Source organism: Drosophila albomicans, chromosome X (genome assembly GCF_009650485.2).
Source record: "Drosophila albomicans strain 15112-1751.03 chromosome X, ASM965048v2, whole genome shotgun sequence".
Classification (NCBI taxonomy): domain Eukaryota; kingdom Metazoa; phylum Arthropoda; class Insecta; order Diptera; family Drosophilidae; genus Drosophila; species Drosophila albomicans.
Genome location: NC_047627.2, coordinates 6104464 through 6115834, shown reverse-complemented (window position 1 = coordinate 6115834; position 11371 = coordinate 6104464). Strand labels below are relative to the sequence as shown.

Sequence of the window (11371 nt, the reverse complement as noted above, 5' to 3'; positions counted from 1 at the left end):
TTCAAAAGCTGTTTTATTGGCGGGATCTGATTACTAGCTAAATTTCTTAAATAAGCGTTTAAACGCCGTAAAGTATACCAATGTACGAAAATGTTTCCAAAACTGGTCGAAATGGCGCTATATTTTCGAAATACCAAATAAAATACTACTAGTATTTTCAGTAATTTCCTTCGAAAAAGTACACTACTCTGTTCATGGTCTCACCGTTTTGCTTCTACTATTTGAAAATGTAATTCGTTGAAAAACTGTAAATGTTACATTATGTTCGGCCTGTAAACATGAAAAAATAATGATGTTTGCAAATGTTTCTTCTCTTTCAAGCTGGTAAACGCCAGTCAGCAGTAACATGACTTGCACTCATTGTTTTATCGACCGACAGCTGTTCGCATCAGAGCTGCCGCCATTTGCAGTGCACAGCTGTCGCTGTGACAAATAGAACGTTGCCAGATGTGGCGACAGCATGCCGCCCACTAAAATGCATATTTTCCAATATATATGCAAATTGTGTTTTATCAAATAAAGCATATTAAAATTTGGAATGCAAAATTGTTATTGCAGTTTGTTGTGCAATTTAATGGGCATAACATTTGGCGCCAAAATAAATTTCCCCGCACTTGACAAACGTGAAACGGTGTGGCAACACCGTAACTTCCCGCCTTTTTATCAGTGGAAAGACACAAGAAACACAATTAATTAAAACGTCGCAGTGGCTGCCATGCATGCTTCTTTCCTGTGAAACAACAACACAAGCGTTTAGTGCAAATTAGCAAAAATAGTAAAATAAAAAACGCAGTTAAGTGCAGAAATTAACAATAATTGAGCAAAAAATTGCGCTGTGCACAAGTGAAAAGTTCAGTTGTCGTCGACGTTTCGCCTTGTTTCTCATCGTCGCCGTCGCCACCGTCGTCGTTGTTGTTGTTGTTGTTGCTGTAATCGCGCGCTCATTCGTCGAGCTGCTGCTACAAAAACCGCGGCCGCGCCCGCCGCCGCCGCTGCTGCTGACAGCGGCAACAAAAAAAAGGAAAAAAATACACCACAAAATTCTAGCCAAAATAATATAGTGAATACGTTGCATCTTCTTCTTCGTCGTCGTCGCCGTCGTGTTGTTGCTGCACTCATTGCATTTTGCATACAAGACAAACAAAAACCACACACACACACACACACACACAGGCACAATGAGCAACGATGTGCAGCAGGAGCAAGAGCTGGGCGCTGAGGTGGTAACAAGCGCCAGCAACTCCATCGACGATGCCCACGAGAGTATGCGCAGCAAATTTGAGAATCTATGCCGTGATCTCAACATGGATCGCCAGACCGAGGACGAGGCCTTCAAAATGCTCAACGAAGTGCTGCAGCACTATTCGCTGGAGGTGCGTACGTAATACACACACACACGTATATAGATGTACATTAATAGAGATGCACATGTGCGTGTGCGTGTGTCTGTGTGTGTGTGAGTGCATTGCCTAATTTTAAATGACTTTGTTTCACAGGGCGAGATCTTGCATTGGTTCTGCTGTGCTCTCTTCGCGGCCTGCCGTCAGTCGACCACGCCCACTGTGGGCGGCCAGGACGCCGTGGTCATGGGCAACTGTGTGCCATTGAACAACCTGCTGCGCAGCTGTCAAATGAGGCAAGTAATCTATGAACTAATATACCACATTTAGTTGTACTACAACTTTTCTTCGTTGTTCGTTGTTCGTGGTTCTGCAGCATCTATGAGTTCAAGAACAAGATCAAACTGTGGTGCGACATGGCGAATCTGCCGCAGGATTTCATACAGCAAATCAAGGAGCTGGAGCGCAAATTTAGCATCACATTCACGCTCTACAAGAAGTACAGAGTCATCTACGAGCAGGTCTTTCACTGTCCGCCCAACGAGAAGAAGCACTCGAAGTACAGGTGCATTTTTTATACTTTGCAACTTGTTTGCATACAGAATCTCATTCTCCCTTCTCTTTTGTGTGAACAGCTTGAAGTGCTCGTATATTAAGCTGGATGACATTTGTTGGCGTCTGTTTCTGTGCGCCAAGAATCAGAAGCCAACAACGACGCTCGATTTGGTCACATCATACAATCTGATGATGTGCTGCATTGATCTCATCTTTGCCAATGTGCTGGCCGAGAAACGCACCGATCTCATCAATCCCAAGTTTGAGGGGCTGCCACCCAACTGGAATTCACCCGATTTTGACGAATCCCAGGCACGCCAGCACTGCATACTCAAGTACTTCTGCGAGATGACCGACGAGGCCAAGGCCATGAAGGCCACCGTCTTCAGCAAGATAATGCACAGCTTCTTCCAGACCAACGTAAGCATAATGAAGCGAAGCACTCCCTAACTTGATTTCAAAGTAAACTAATACGCTTCTTCTCTCTTCCGTTTGTTCAGACTGTGTTTGGCAAGAAGGACACGCTGCTGGGCCTGGTGGCCAATGAGAACTTTGAGCGCAATCTCAAATCGCTGAACTTTAGCTACGAGCAATATGTGCTAAGTGTTGGCGAATTCGATGAGCGCATTTTGGCCGCCTATCCCTTGGAGGCGGGCGAGCATAGTAATCTAAATGAGCAGGCATTGCGTCCGCCCGTTACGCCATTGACACGCAAACAGGACTTGCCCGCCCAGCCGGTGATGTTGGAGCAGAAATTCGAGCCGGTCGCCAATGCGACCAACAATGTGAAAAAGCTGAGCGCCATCAGTCGCATCACTGAACCGACTGACTTTGTCAAGTAAGTTCTCAGATAATCAGAGAAATTCGAAAGTGTTCTTCAGGCTAATACACTTCTTCTCTTTGTGTTTTTGTCTTGGAATTTGCAGAAAAGCTGGCGAGGAGGCCATCAGCAAGATGCTGCACATTGTCGGTCAAAAGGAGCAGGCTTTTTTGGCCGCATATCCGATGCGCAGCGAGGCCGAGAATCGCTTTCGTTTGGCCAAATCGATGTACTTCTATCTGATGGATCACATATTGCGCGCCGAGATCAAGCAGAAGCCAGAGATTATGCACAAGATCTCATTGGACATCTTCAATGTGACATTGCTGGCGTGCTGCGTCGAACTGGTGCTCGAGGCCTACAACACCGAGGAGCTGAAGTTTCCCTGGATTCTGAACTGTTTCAGTATTAACGCCTTTCAATTTACCAAAATCATTGAGATTGTGGTGCGCCATGGCAGCCACGAGGGCTGGCTAACGCGCAGCCTGGTCAAGCATCTCAATTCGATTGAGGAGACCTGCCTCGAGCGTTTGGCGTGGCAACGTCCCTCGCCCGCCTGGGAGATCTTTGGCAATCCGGCGACACCGCTGCCCACCTGCAACGAGGTGAACAGGGACAAGGCGGCGGGACCATTGCAGATCTTTTTGCGCAAGGTCTATCTGCTGGGCTGGCTGCGTATCTCGAAGCTCTGTCATGAGCTCAACCTGACCGAGAGAAAGCCCGACAAGATCTGGACCATATTCGAGCATTCGATCACCCACAAGACTCACCTAATGCAGGATCGCCATCTCGACCAACTCATCATGTGTGCAATATATATTTATATTAGAGTGAGTACATATATATATCTGTATTATATAATCCCCCCACGCACGCACTATCGTGCAAAACTATCGCTACATCTCGTTCTGACTAGTGCTGACTCACTCATTCTCATTATGCACTGCTTGCTGCACTGCTTGAACTATTCGAAATCAATGCATTGATTCCCATTCGCATTTCATCTATTGTTACTTTGCTATAAATTGATTTCTTGCAAACTAGCATATTCATAAATTTTAATATACTTTGATTTATTCTAGATAGTATGCAATTTTCCATAACATTTAAAAGATCATTCATTTTCTATATTATATGCCAAAGATAATTCATCATCTATCAGAACGTTGGCCTAAAATTTACCTGATTTATATAGCACTATTCTAGGTGTCTTTGCACTCTTTCTTCGTTAATGCAAAGCGCAGCAATTACTTAAAATTATATTAAACCGTATATAAAAAGAGAAACATACTTTCATCAGCGATTTGTGATTCATTGCAATTACATTTCTTTTGCTGTTCAGCAGCCTTTTTTTTCATTTTCTTTTTGTGATTGCTCAGCAATCTCGTCTGGAGACAGCGACAAAACATTATGTGCATTTTGCTTAATCATCGCTAAAGTAGGCGTGACATGTAAAATGACAGTTTGGAAAAGTTTGTTTAAGCAAACTTAACAACTTTGTAGTTTTTATAGACAGTGACTTGTTTTAGAAATAAGAGAAGTCACTCATTTTAATTTCGATTTATTGTAGGATTTAAGTATTATCATCATATTTTTAGGATCTCATTATTTGCATTTTAAACATATCTGTAACTGTTGCACTATATGAAGTGCAATCTAAACTGCATGATAGATTCATTTTGTTAACGAAACATTTTATTTTTGTTACAAATATTTAAACTGCACTTTAGATTCATTTTTTTTTGCAACACTCTTTGTGTTTTCTAGAGAGTTCTACAAGATATATTTCTAACTATTATATTTCAAATTGTAATTATAATTTTGATTTGTTTTGCATGACAGGTTACGAAAATGCTGGAGCCCAAATTCAGTGACATTATGCGCGCCTATCGCAATCAGCCGCAGGCGGTCAATAGTGTCTATCGTGAGGTGCTGATCCGGACCAGCGAGGGCGGCGAGCCCGAATGGAAGGATATTATACATTTTTACAATTATACTTATGTGCCCGAGATGACCAAGTTCTGCATCAAATATCTGGACGAGAAAGCGGACGTAAGTCACGAACCGAATAAATGCAAATTTGTAAATCATATTTGAATTGTTTTTTTGTTTTGCAGAATGTGAATCTGCTGCTATCGCCGCATCCGATTGAGCGCACCGTGCTGCCGAAGAAGGTGACCAACAATCATTCGCTCTTCGTCACAAATATGCCCAAGAGCGAGAAGCAACATTCGCCCGACGAGATGGTCTACATCATCAACTGTAGTCCAGCCAAGGTAAGACACTCACACACTCTCCACACTCGAAATGTTCTTCTAAACTTAATATGCGGCTTTCATCTTTGCAGCAATTGGAGACTATGAACAAAATAGCAGCTACAGGCAAGCGTATGCTGTGCTTTGGCGACGATACCCATTTGAGTGTTGCTGAGCCCAAGCGAGCCTTGCGCGATCTCCAGTCACAACGCTGAATGCCACAATAGCACAACAGCAACGCAGCAGCAACAACAATAACAACAACAACAAAACTAGACAAAATACATTACATACAAATTAGGCCAGAAGAAAGGAAAAAGGATGAAGTAGGCGAAGTGGATCGGATCGGATCGAATAGGAGATGAGCATGCAAGCATGGGGCTGATGGGGGAAAAGACTCAACGGGGGGGGGCGAGCGACGAGGGGTGGGCAAATGATATGATTAGATAGTGCAATGAGACCTCGCACCTGTCTGCTGAACAACGTCAGGCGACACCGTGTGGATGGATGCGCGGAAAAAAAGGCACACAAAAACAAACTAATGTGGCAAATGCAACGACGAAGACGACGACGACGCGACGGCGGCACATGCAATCTTATATTTTTATGGACAGCGGCGAGCGCTTACATTTTACTTATTGTTTAACTCTCTTTTGTTTTATTAGTATCCCTATTTTTTTTAATTTTTTTTTTTTTTTTTTGTAATAACTTTTACTATGCCATTTTAATTTTACTAGAACTGCAACAACAACTAATAACCAACAAACAAACAAACAATAACAAGTAGATGTCGATTAACCCTTTCTGGAACGCAATATTTTTTATACAAGCATATTTTTAAATTGCAACTCCATGCATAATTGATTATAAACAAAGCATACATATTATCCATGTGTGTGTCTCGAAACCCCTTACTAAAACCTAGCGTATAGCATTGATTTGAAAACATTTGTTTGCTCGAGAAGCAAACAACAAACCAAGAAAAAGAAAAAGAACGGAGAAAAAAATGACATGTAAAATACGCGCACAACTTTCACATGACAACAAATGCGATGAAAGTTGATCCCCAACAAAATCAACAAAAACAAATATAAACAAAATCACAATCAATCAGCTTAGTCGTAAGCCTGCAATAACAAACAAGCAAACATAAAAAGAAAACACAAAAAACAAAACAAAAAAACACTAACAACAACAATTAGAACAAGTAGTAGAGCCAACTATACAATTGTATAAATAGTTTATGCCTCTAATAAACAAAATTCTATAAACAATTTTAGCATAATTCAAGGTCTATAACTTGAACATGTTTTCAGAATTTAATTTAGCCTTAGAAAAACAAACAAAAAAATAGTTCCAAGATGATCGAGGAGCGGAAAAAGTGATTTCTCTGGACACCAAAAGCTGGACTTCAACCTCTTCTGTGTCTGCTCCTTTTTGGATTTCTATCTTTAATAATAATAATAATATGATTGTACATACTTTGTAACCTTGATAATATGTTTTATAACTAGTTTAATTATATTCAAAAACAAAAGTAACGCCTTTGTTGCTTTTTAGTGCAACGAATGCGTTGCTTTATTTTCAATTTCGTCAATGATTGCTGTTTATACACTATTAATATATCTATTATTCTATCTACTTTAATTTATATAAATAATATACATTAATAAATAATATCAACATTTTATATTTGGCCTATTTTCGTCAAAGGACATCTTTATTATAACCATAACTCGGCAGGATCTGGAGAGATTTCGAAAGGATCTGCATTTTTGTATTCACACGTGTTATAACTATCGATTGCCATTCAAGGATTTGCAGGATCAAACAAAAAAAATTATCGAAAATTTCTACAAGGGGGTACCACATAAAAATAGTCAAAAATTCATAATTTCCACTGTAACTCCGTCATTTCAAGGACGACTCGAATGTCCTTTGACACATGGGTGGCTCTATTCAATACAAACAGATTGACAAACTAAAAAGGACGAAAATCCTTACAGGACCCAAGATAAAAGGACTTTTTTGTATACAGAAAAATGCATATATCTCAGCCATATCCGGTCGGATCCTTGCAAATCCTGTGTCAAACGATGAGTCTTGGGAAGGCCTATCATCATGCCAAAGGACATTCAAATTGTCCTTGTGGTTCTCGAGTTATCCTGGAATTTGAGATTCTGGCTCGTTTCTTTTGGTCCTCGGACTGAAAAATTACAAGTGTTGGCTTCTTAGATGACCCCATATTTTTTGAATACCAATCGATGGAATTCGCTTCCACGAATCGAATGCAACGAGTCCTGTCAAAATGCGTAAGGATATGGCCGAGCTAGGACGATTTTTCTGATTCTTAAATGGTACAGCAGGGAGCTGCAAATCATTTTTTGTAGCATACTTTTAGGGCGCATCAAACTAAATACTAGTTATCGCAACATACCATAGATGGCGCTATCAAGTGACTTTCTGTACATCTGCTTGCTGTTGATTTCTGTTCGCCCGGTATTTCACTGGCTGACTGGGAACTTTTTGTCATCCGCAGCTGTTTTTTTGTATTGTGAATACAATAAAATTAAAACAAAAGTTTCTGTTAAATTGTAATAGTATTTATTAATATAAATATTTAAAGCACAAAGTGCATTTAGTAAGTTACAAAATTGCATTCATATGACAAAAGTAAAGGCCATAAACTGGTGAGGATTAGATGCGATCGGGGGCTAACTCTCGAGACGCAGTGCAGCAACGAGGAATGTGAGTGCGTTGCGCTGTTCCCCAGTCAGCGCATTGGCAGCAAAGCGCTGCTGCAGCATGGATCCACAATTGAAGAGCGCCGTCGCCTGCTCGGGCAGAATGCGATAGGCGACACGTCGCCAGGTGCCACTGATTGCCTCCAGCTGGGATTCCATGGCCTGGCGACAGGTGAGCAGATCGTCGGGCCGAGCACGCGCCAACATATGCGCCATGGCCAGGCACAGCTGCTGCTGCAGTCCATCCCGATGATTGTACTCGACGAATGTGTCCAGTGCATTGGATCGCTCGGTGGCCGCCACTAGAGCGGCCCACATGCTGGCATAGTGCTGGCCAAAGTCCGCACGATGCTCGATCTGCAGGAGAACAGCGGTGGCATTGATGCGCACCTTGAAGTTGGCATGCTGCACAATCAGCTGGCCGAGCGTGGTGAAGAGTGTGCCCGCCAAGCTGCCGCTCGAGGCGAACAGCGAACGATTGCGCACCAGATTTCCCAGCGCATAGCAGGCATTCCACTTGACCTTGGCGCTGCCAGCGGCGCGCACACAATCCAGCAGCTTGCTCATGGCGCGCAGCATCAGCTCGTGCTCGGCGCTGGGCAGCAGCCGGAGCAGATTGCCGAGCGCACGCACCGCATTGGCGCGCACCTTGTCGTGATCGCTGCACGCGGCGACGGCGGCCTCGATCAGCCGCATGAGCAGCGACTGCGAGATGTGCTCCTCCTGCTCCAGTTGAGCGTGATCCTCCTCCTCCTCCTTCTCATGTTTTTCCTTCTTCTGCTGTGCTGTCTCCTGCTGCTGCTCTATCTCTTGCTCTTCCTCCGCCTCCTCTTCCTGCAGTTCTATGTCCAGCTCCACTTCCTCCTCGAGCTGCTGTTGCTGCCTCTGCTCCTTTGCCTTCTCCTCCTGCCGTTGCTTCTCCTCCTGCCGCTTCTTCGCCTCCAAGCTGGGCGCCACAAGCGCATCGCTGATGTTACCCAGCGCCCAGGCCGCCTTTATGCGCACCGCCAGCTGCGGATCGCCAATCAGCCGCAGCGCCAGCTCCGCCGCATGCTCCACAAACACCAGATCCGCCCGCAACGTTGGCTGCAGCACATAGACGGCCAGGGCACGCAGCGCCGCTGCCCGCACCAAAGGATCCGCGGCATCGTCGCTGCTGCAGCCGAGCAGAAAGGCGAGCAGAGCGTTGCGTTGTGGCTGCGGCAGACGCTCGAAGCTGCAGACGCCCATGTTGGACAGCGCATCGCAGAGGGCGCACTTCAGGGTGGCGCTGCTCGCGGCCAAGTAGGCCACATAGATGGACTGAAGCAGGCGCTGCCAGAAGAGCAGATGCTGCTGCAGCTGTAGCTGTTCCTCCTCCGTCTGCTGTTGCTCCTGCGCCTGGCGCGCCATCTGAAAGCCGACGGCGTCCAGGCAACGTGCCCCATACAGACGCACATCCAGCGAGGGATCCGCAAGAGCGGCGCTCAACACGGCGGCGAGACGGGCGAGATGATCGCGCAGCAGAGCAAAATGTGTGGCCATCGCCAGGATGACCTGCAGACACTCGAGACGCAGAGGCGCCGCGCTGCCCGGACAGTCTAGATAGCGGAGCACCAGTCGCAGTAGCCACGAGTTGCGCGGTATGCTCGGCTGTGTCGCTGGATTGGGCAGCTGCTCCTGTTCCTCTTGCTCCTCCTCCGCCTCCTCCTCGGAATCGCATAGCTGCTCAAATTCAGGCGCAGCTCGAACGTTGTGTCGTTGTCTCTCCACGACTGCTTTGCGTTCACTTAACGGCAAACCGACGGCGCAGGCAATCTCCTGGGTCAACCGTGTGGTGGCCACCAGCATCTCCATGACGAGCAGTGCCGACACCTTCACGCCAGTGTCCATGTGCCGTGCCAGCTTCTTCACATGCGGCACAAACTCGTACACGAAACCCATTTGCAGCTGATCGAAGGGCGTCGCCTGGACCAACACCGCCAAACACTTGAGGCACTGCGTCAACACTGGCGGCGCAAACTCTCGCTGCAGTATGCCCGTCAATTGGCCATAGGCAGCGAGCACGCTGCTCGCCAAGCTCAAGGCAAACGGCGTATAATTGCTGGGCGCTGTCGTGTCGTTTGCCTGGCTAAGGAACGGCTTGGAGCCGTAGTAAAGCTGCGCGGCCAGCTGCAGCGCCAAGGCACGACAACGCACATTGCCATCGTTGGCGCCCAGCTGCAGCAGATGATCCGCATCGCTGGCGCTGTTGCTGGGAAACAACGCATGCCAATATCCATAGAGCAGACGTCGTGGCAGCTGTTTGGTCACCGCACCCAGCAGCTGGAGCGCCGCCAAGCGCAGCTTCACCTGACACTGACGCTGCTGCTTCACGCCCGCCGACTGCGCGCCGGCAGCGTTATCTGAATTGGAATTGGAGTCACCATTGCTGGCCGCTGTGGAGCCCTGCAGCAGCAGCTGCTGCAGTCGCTCCTCCTGCGCTCCTCCGCTCGTGATGGGTTGCACTGGTTCCGTTCGCTGCTTGGCCAGCGAGCGCATCTTGCGCGACTTCACACGCCGTCCGGCAGCAGCGTTGCTCTGACTGCTCGCCGCCTGCAACTCCTCCGCATCCTGGCCATAGGCAGCCAACGATTGCTGCGCCGGCTGCACACGATGTGGCAGCTGCAATGTCGCTGACGTATCCAAGCGACGCATGTAGCTCAGTGCCAGACCCAGCAGCTCCGGTGCCTGCTGCTGTGCATACTCCGCATGCAGTGCGGCAATCTTCTGCAGCACCAGCAGCGAATGGGCCACGAGTAGCGTCTGTTGCTCCTGCAGTCCGGCAGTTGACAATTGGCTCGCCTGCAGCAGCCAGCTGCCTGCGTAGTGTGCATGCAGCAGTGTGCTGGCCAGCTGACTGCACAGCTGCAACTCCGCCGGCTGCAGTTCCGTCAATGCGCCCAGCACGGCATCCTGGCAGAGCAGCAGCAGCAACGCTGCCTCCATGCTGCTGGGCAGCGGTATGGCAGCCAATTGTGGCAGCTGAGCACGCGCCACGCCCACTGGCAGCGCATCCAGCAGTGGCAGTAGACAACGCAACGTCTCCACGTCGTTGGTGTTTTGTTGTGTCAGCCGCTGCAGCAGCCAGTCACGCAGCGATTGCGTCTCATCGCCCAGCAGCTGCCGGCGACTGTGGAGTAGCTCATGCAACCACTGCAGCCACAGGCTGATCAGTTGCAATGACTCACCATCGGCATTGGCACTCTTCTGCCCTTCCCCGGCGACTTCCGTTAACAGCTGCGTCAGCTGCGCTGCTCGTTGAACGCCATATGGCGGCGTGGGCGTCTGGCTGTCGATGTCGCGCAGAAATTGCAGCTGGCGCTCATGATGCACTTGGTCCGCTGGTCGAGCGCTGCGCAGTCGCGTATTTACTGTTTGTAATAGCGCCTCATAGGCTCGCCTCTCCTTGTCCATATGATGAACACACTTTTTTCTTTGATCAAATTTACTTTTCTAAACGCGGTTTCATTTAACACCAGTGCAGTGTCAGCGTGTGACCACTATCAATTAAACTCTGAAATGCCAAAGAATATACCCATATATACCGCAATATTTGTTTCGCTGCTAATAATTTGCTTATCGATAAATGCAACAGTCAGTGAATAAACAAAATTATCATAGCTAGGCTACTTTAAC

At 47.0% G+C, this 11371-nt stretch overlaps 2 protein-coding genes across 2 annotated transcripts; one reads left to right on the top strand and one right to left on the bottom strand.

Annotated features, from left to right (window-relative positions):
- The first annotated feature begins 654 nt into the window (after positions 1 to 654).
- LOC117571576 (retinoblastoma family protein) lies at positions 655 to 6255 on the top strand. The gene is made up of 9 exons (XM_034253792.2): positions 655 to 1373; positions 1497 to 1636; positions 1717 to 1905; positions 1976 to 2315; positions 2396 to 2733; positions 2822 to 3545; positions 4558 to 4767; positions 4833 to 4991; positions 5063 to 6255. The coding sequence occupies exons 1-9, from the start codon at positions 1179 to 1181 to the stop codon at positions 5183 to 5185; spliced, it is 2418 nt and encodes an 805-aa protein (XP_034109683.1). The 5' UTR covers positions 655 to 1178; the 3' UTR covers positions 5186 to 6255.
- A 1302-nt stretch (positions 6256 to 7557) lies between these two features.
- Positions 7558 to 11258, bottom strand: LOC117571569 (HEAT repeat-containing protein 6). The gene has a single exon (XM_034253781.2). The coding sequence runs from the start codon at positions 11147 to 11149 to the stop codon at positions 7685 to 7687; it is 3465 nt and encodes a 1154-aa protein (XP_034109672.1). The 5' UTR covers positions 11150 to 11258; the 3' UTR covers positions 7558 to 7684.
- Positions 11259 to 11371: the final 113 nt, after the last annotated feature.

Bases quoted from the DNA above. Each gene is read 5' to 3' on its own strand.
- LOC117571576 (XM_034253792.2), top strand. From the start codon at position 1,179: ATGAGCAACGATGTGCAGCAGGAGCAAGAGCTGGGCGCTGAGGTGGTA. The intron at 4,768-4,832 runs GTAAGTCACGAA...TTTGTTTTGCAG, and splicing joins ATCTGGACGAGAAAGCGGAC to AATGTGAATCTGCTGCTATC. The intron at 4,992-5,062 runs GTAAGACACTCA...TCATCTTTGCAG, and splicing joins TCAACTGTAGTCCAGCCAAG to CAATTGGAGACTATGAACAA.
- LOC117571569 (XM_034253781.2), bottom strand. From the start codon at position 11,149: ATGGACAAGGAGAGGCGAGCCTATGAGGCGCTATTACAAACAGTAAAT.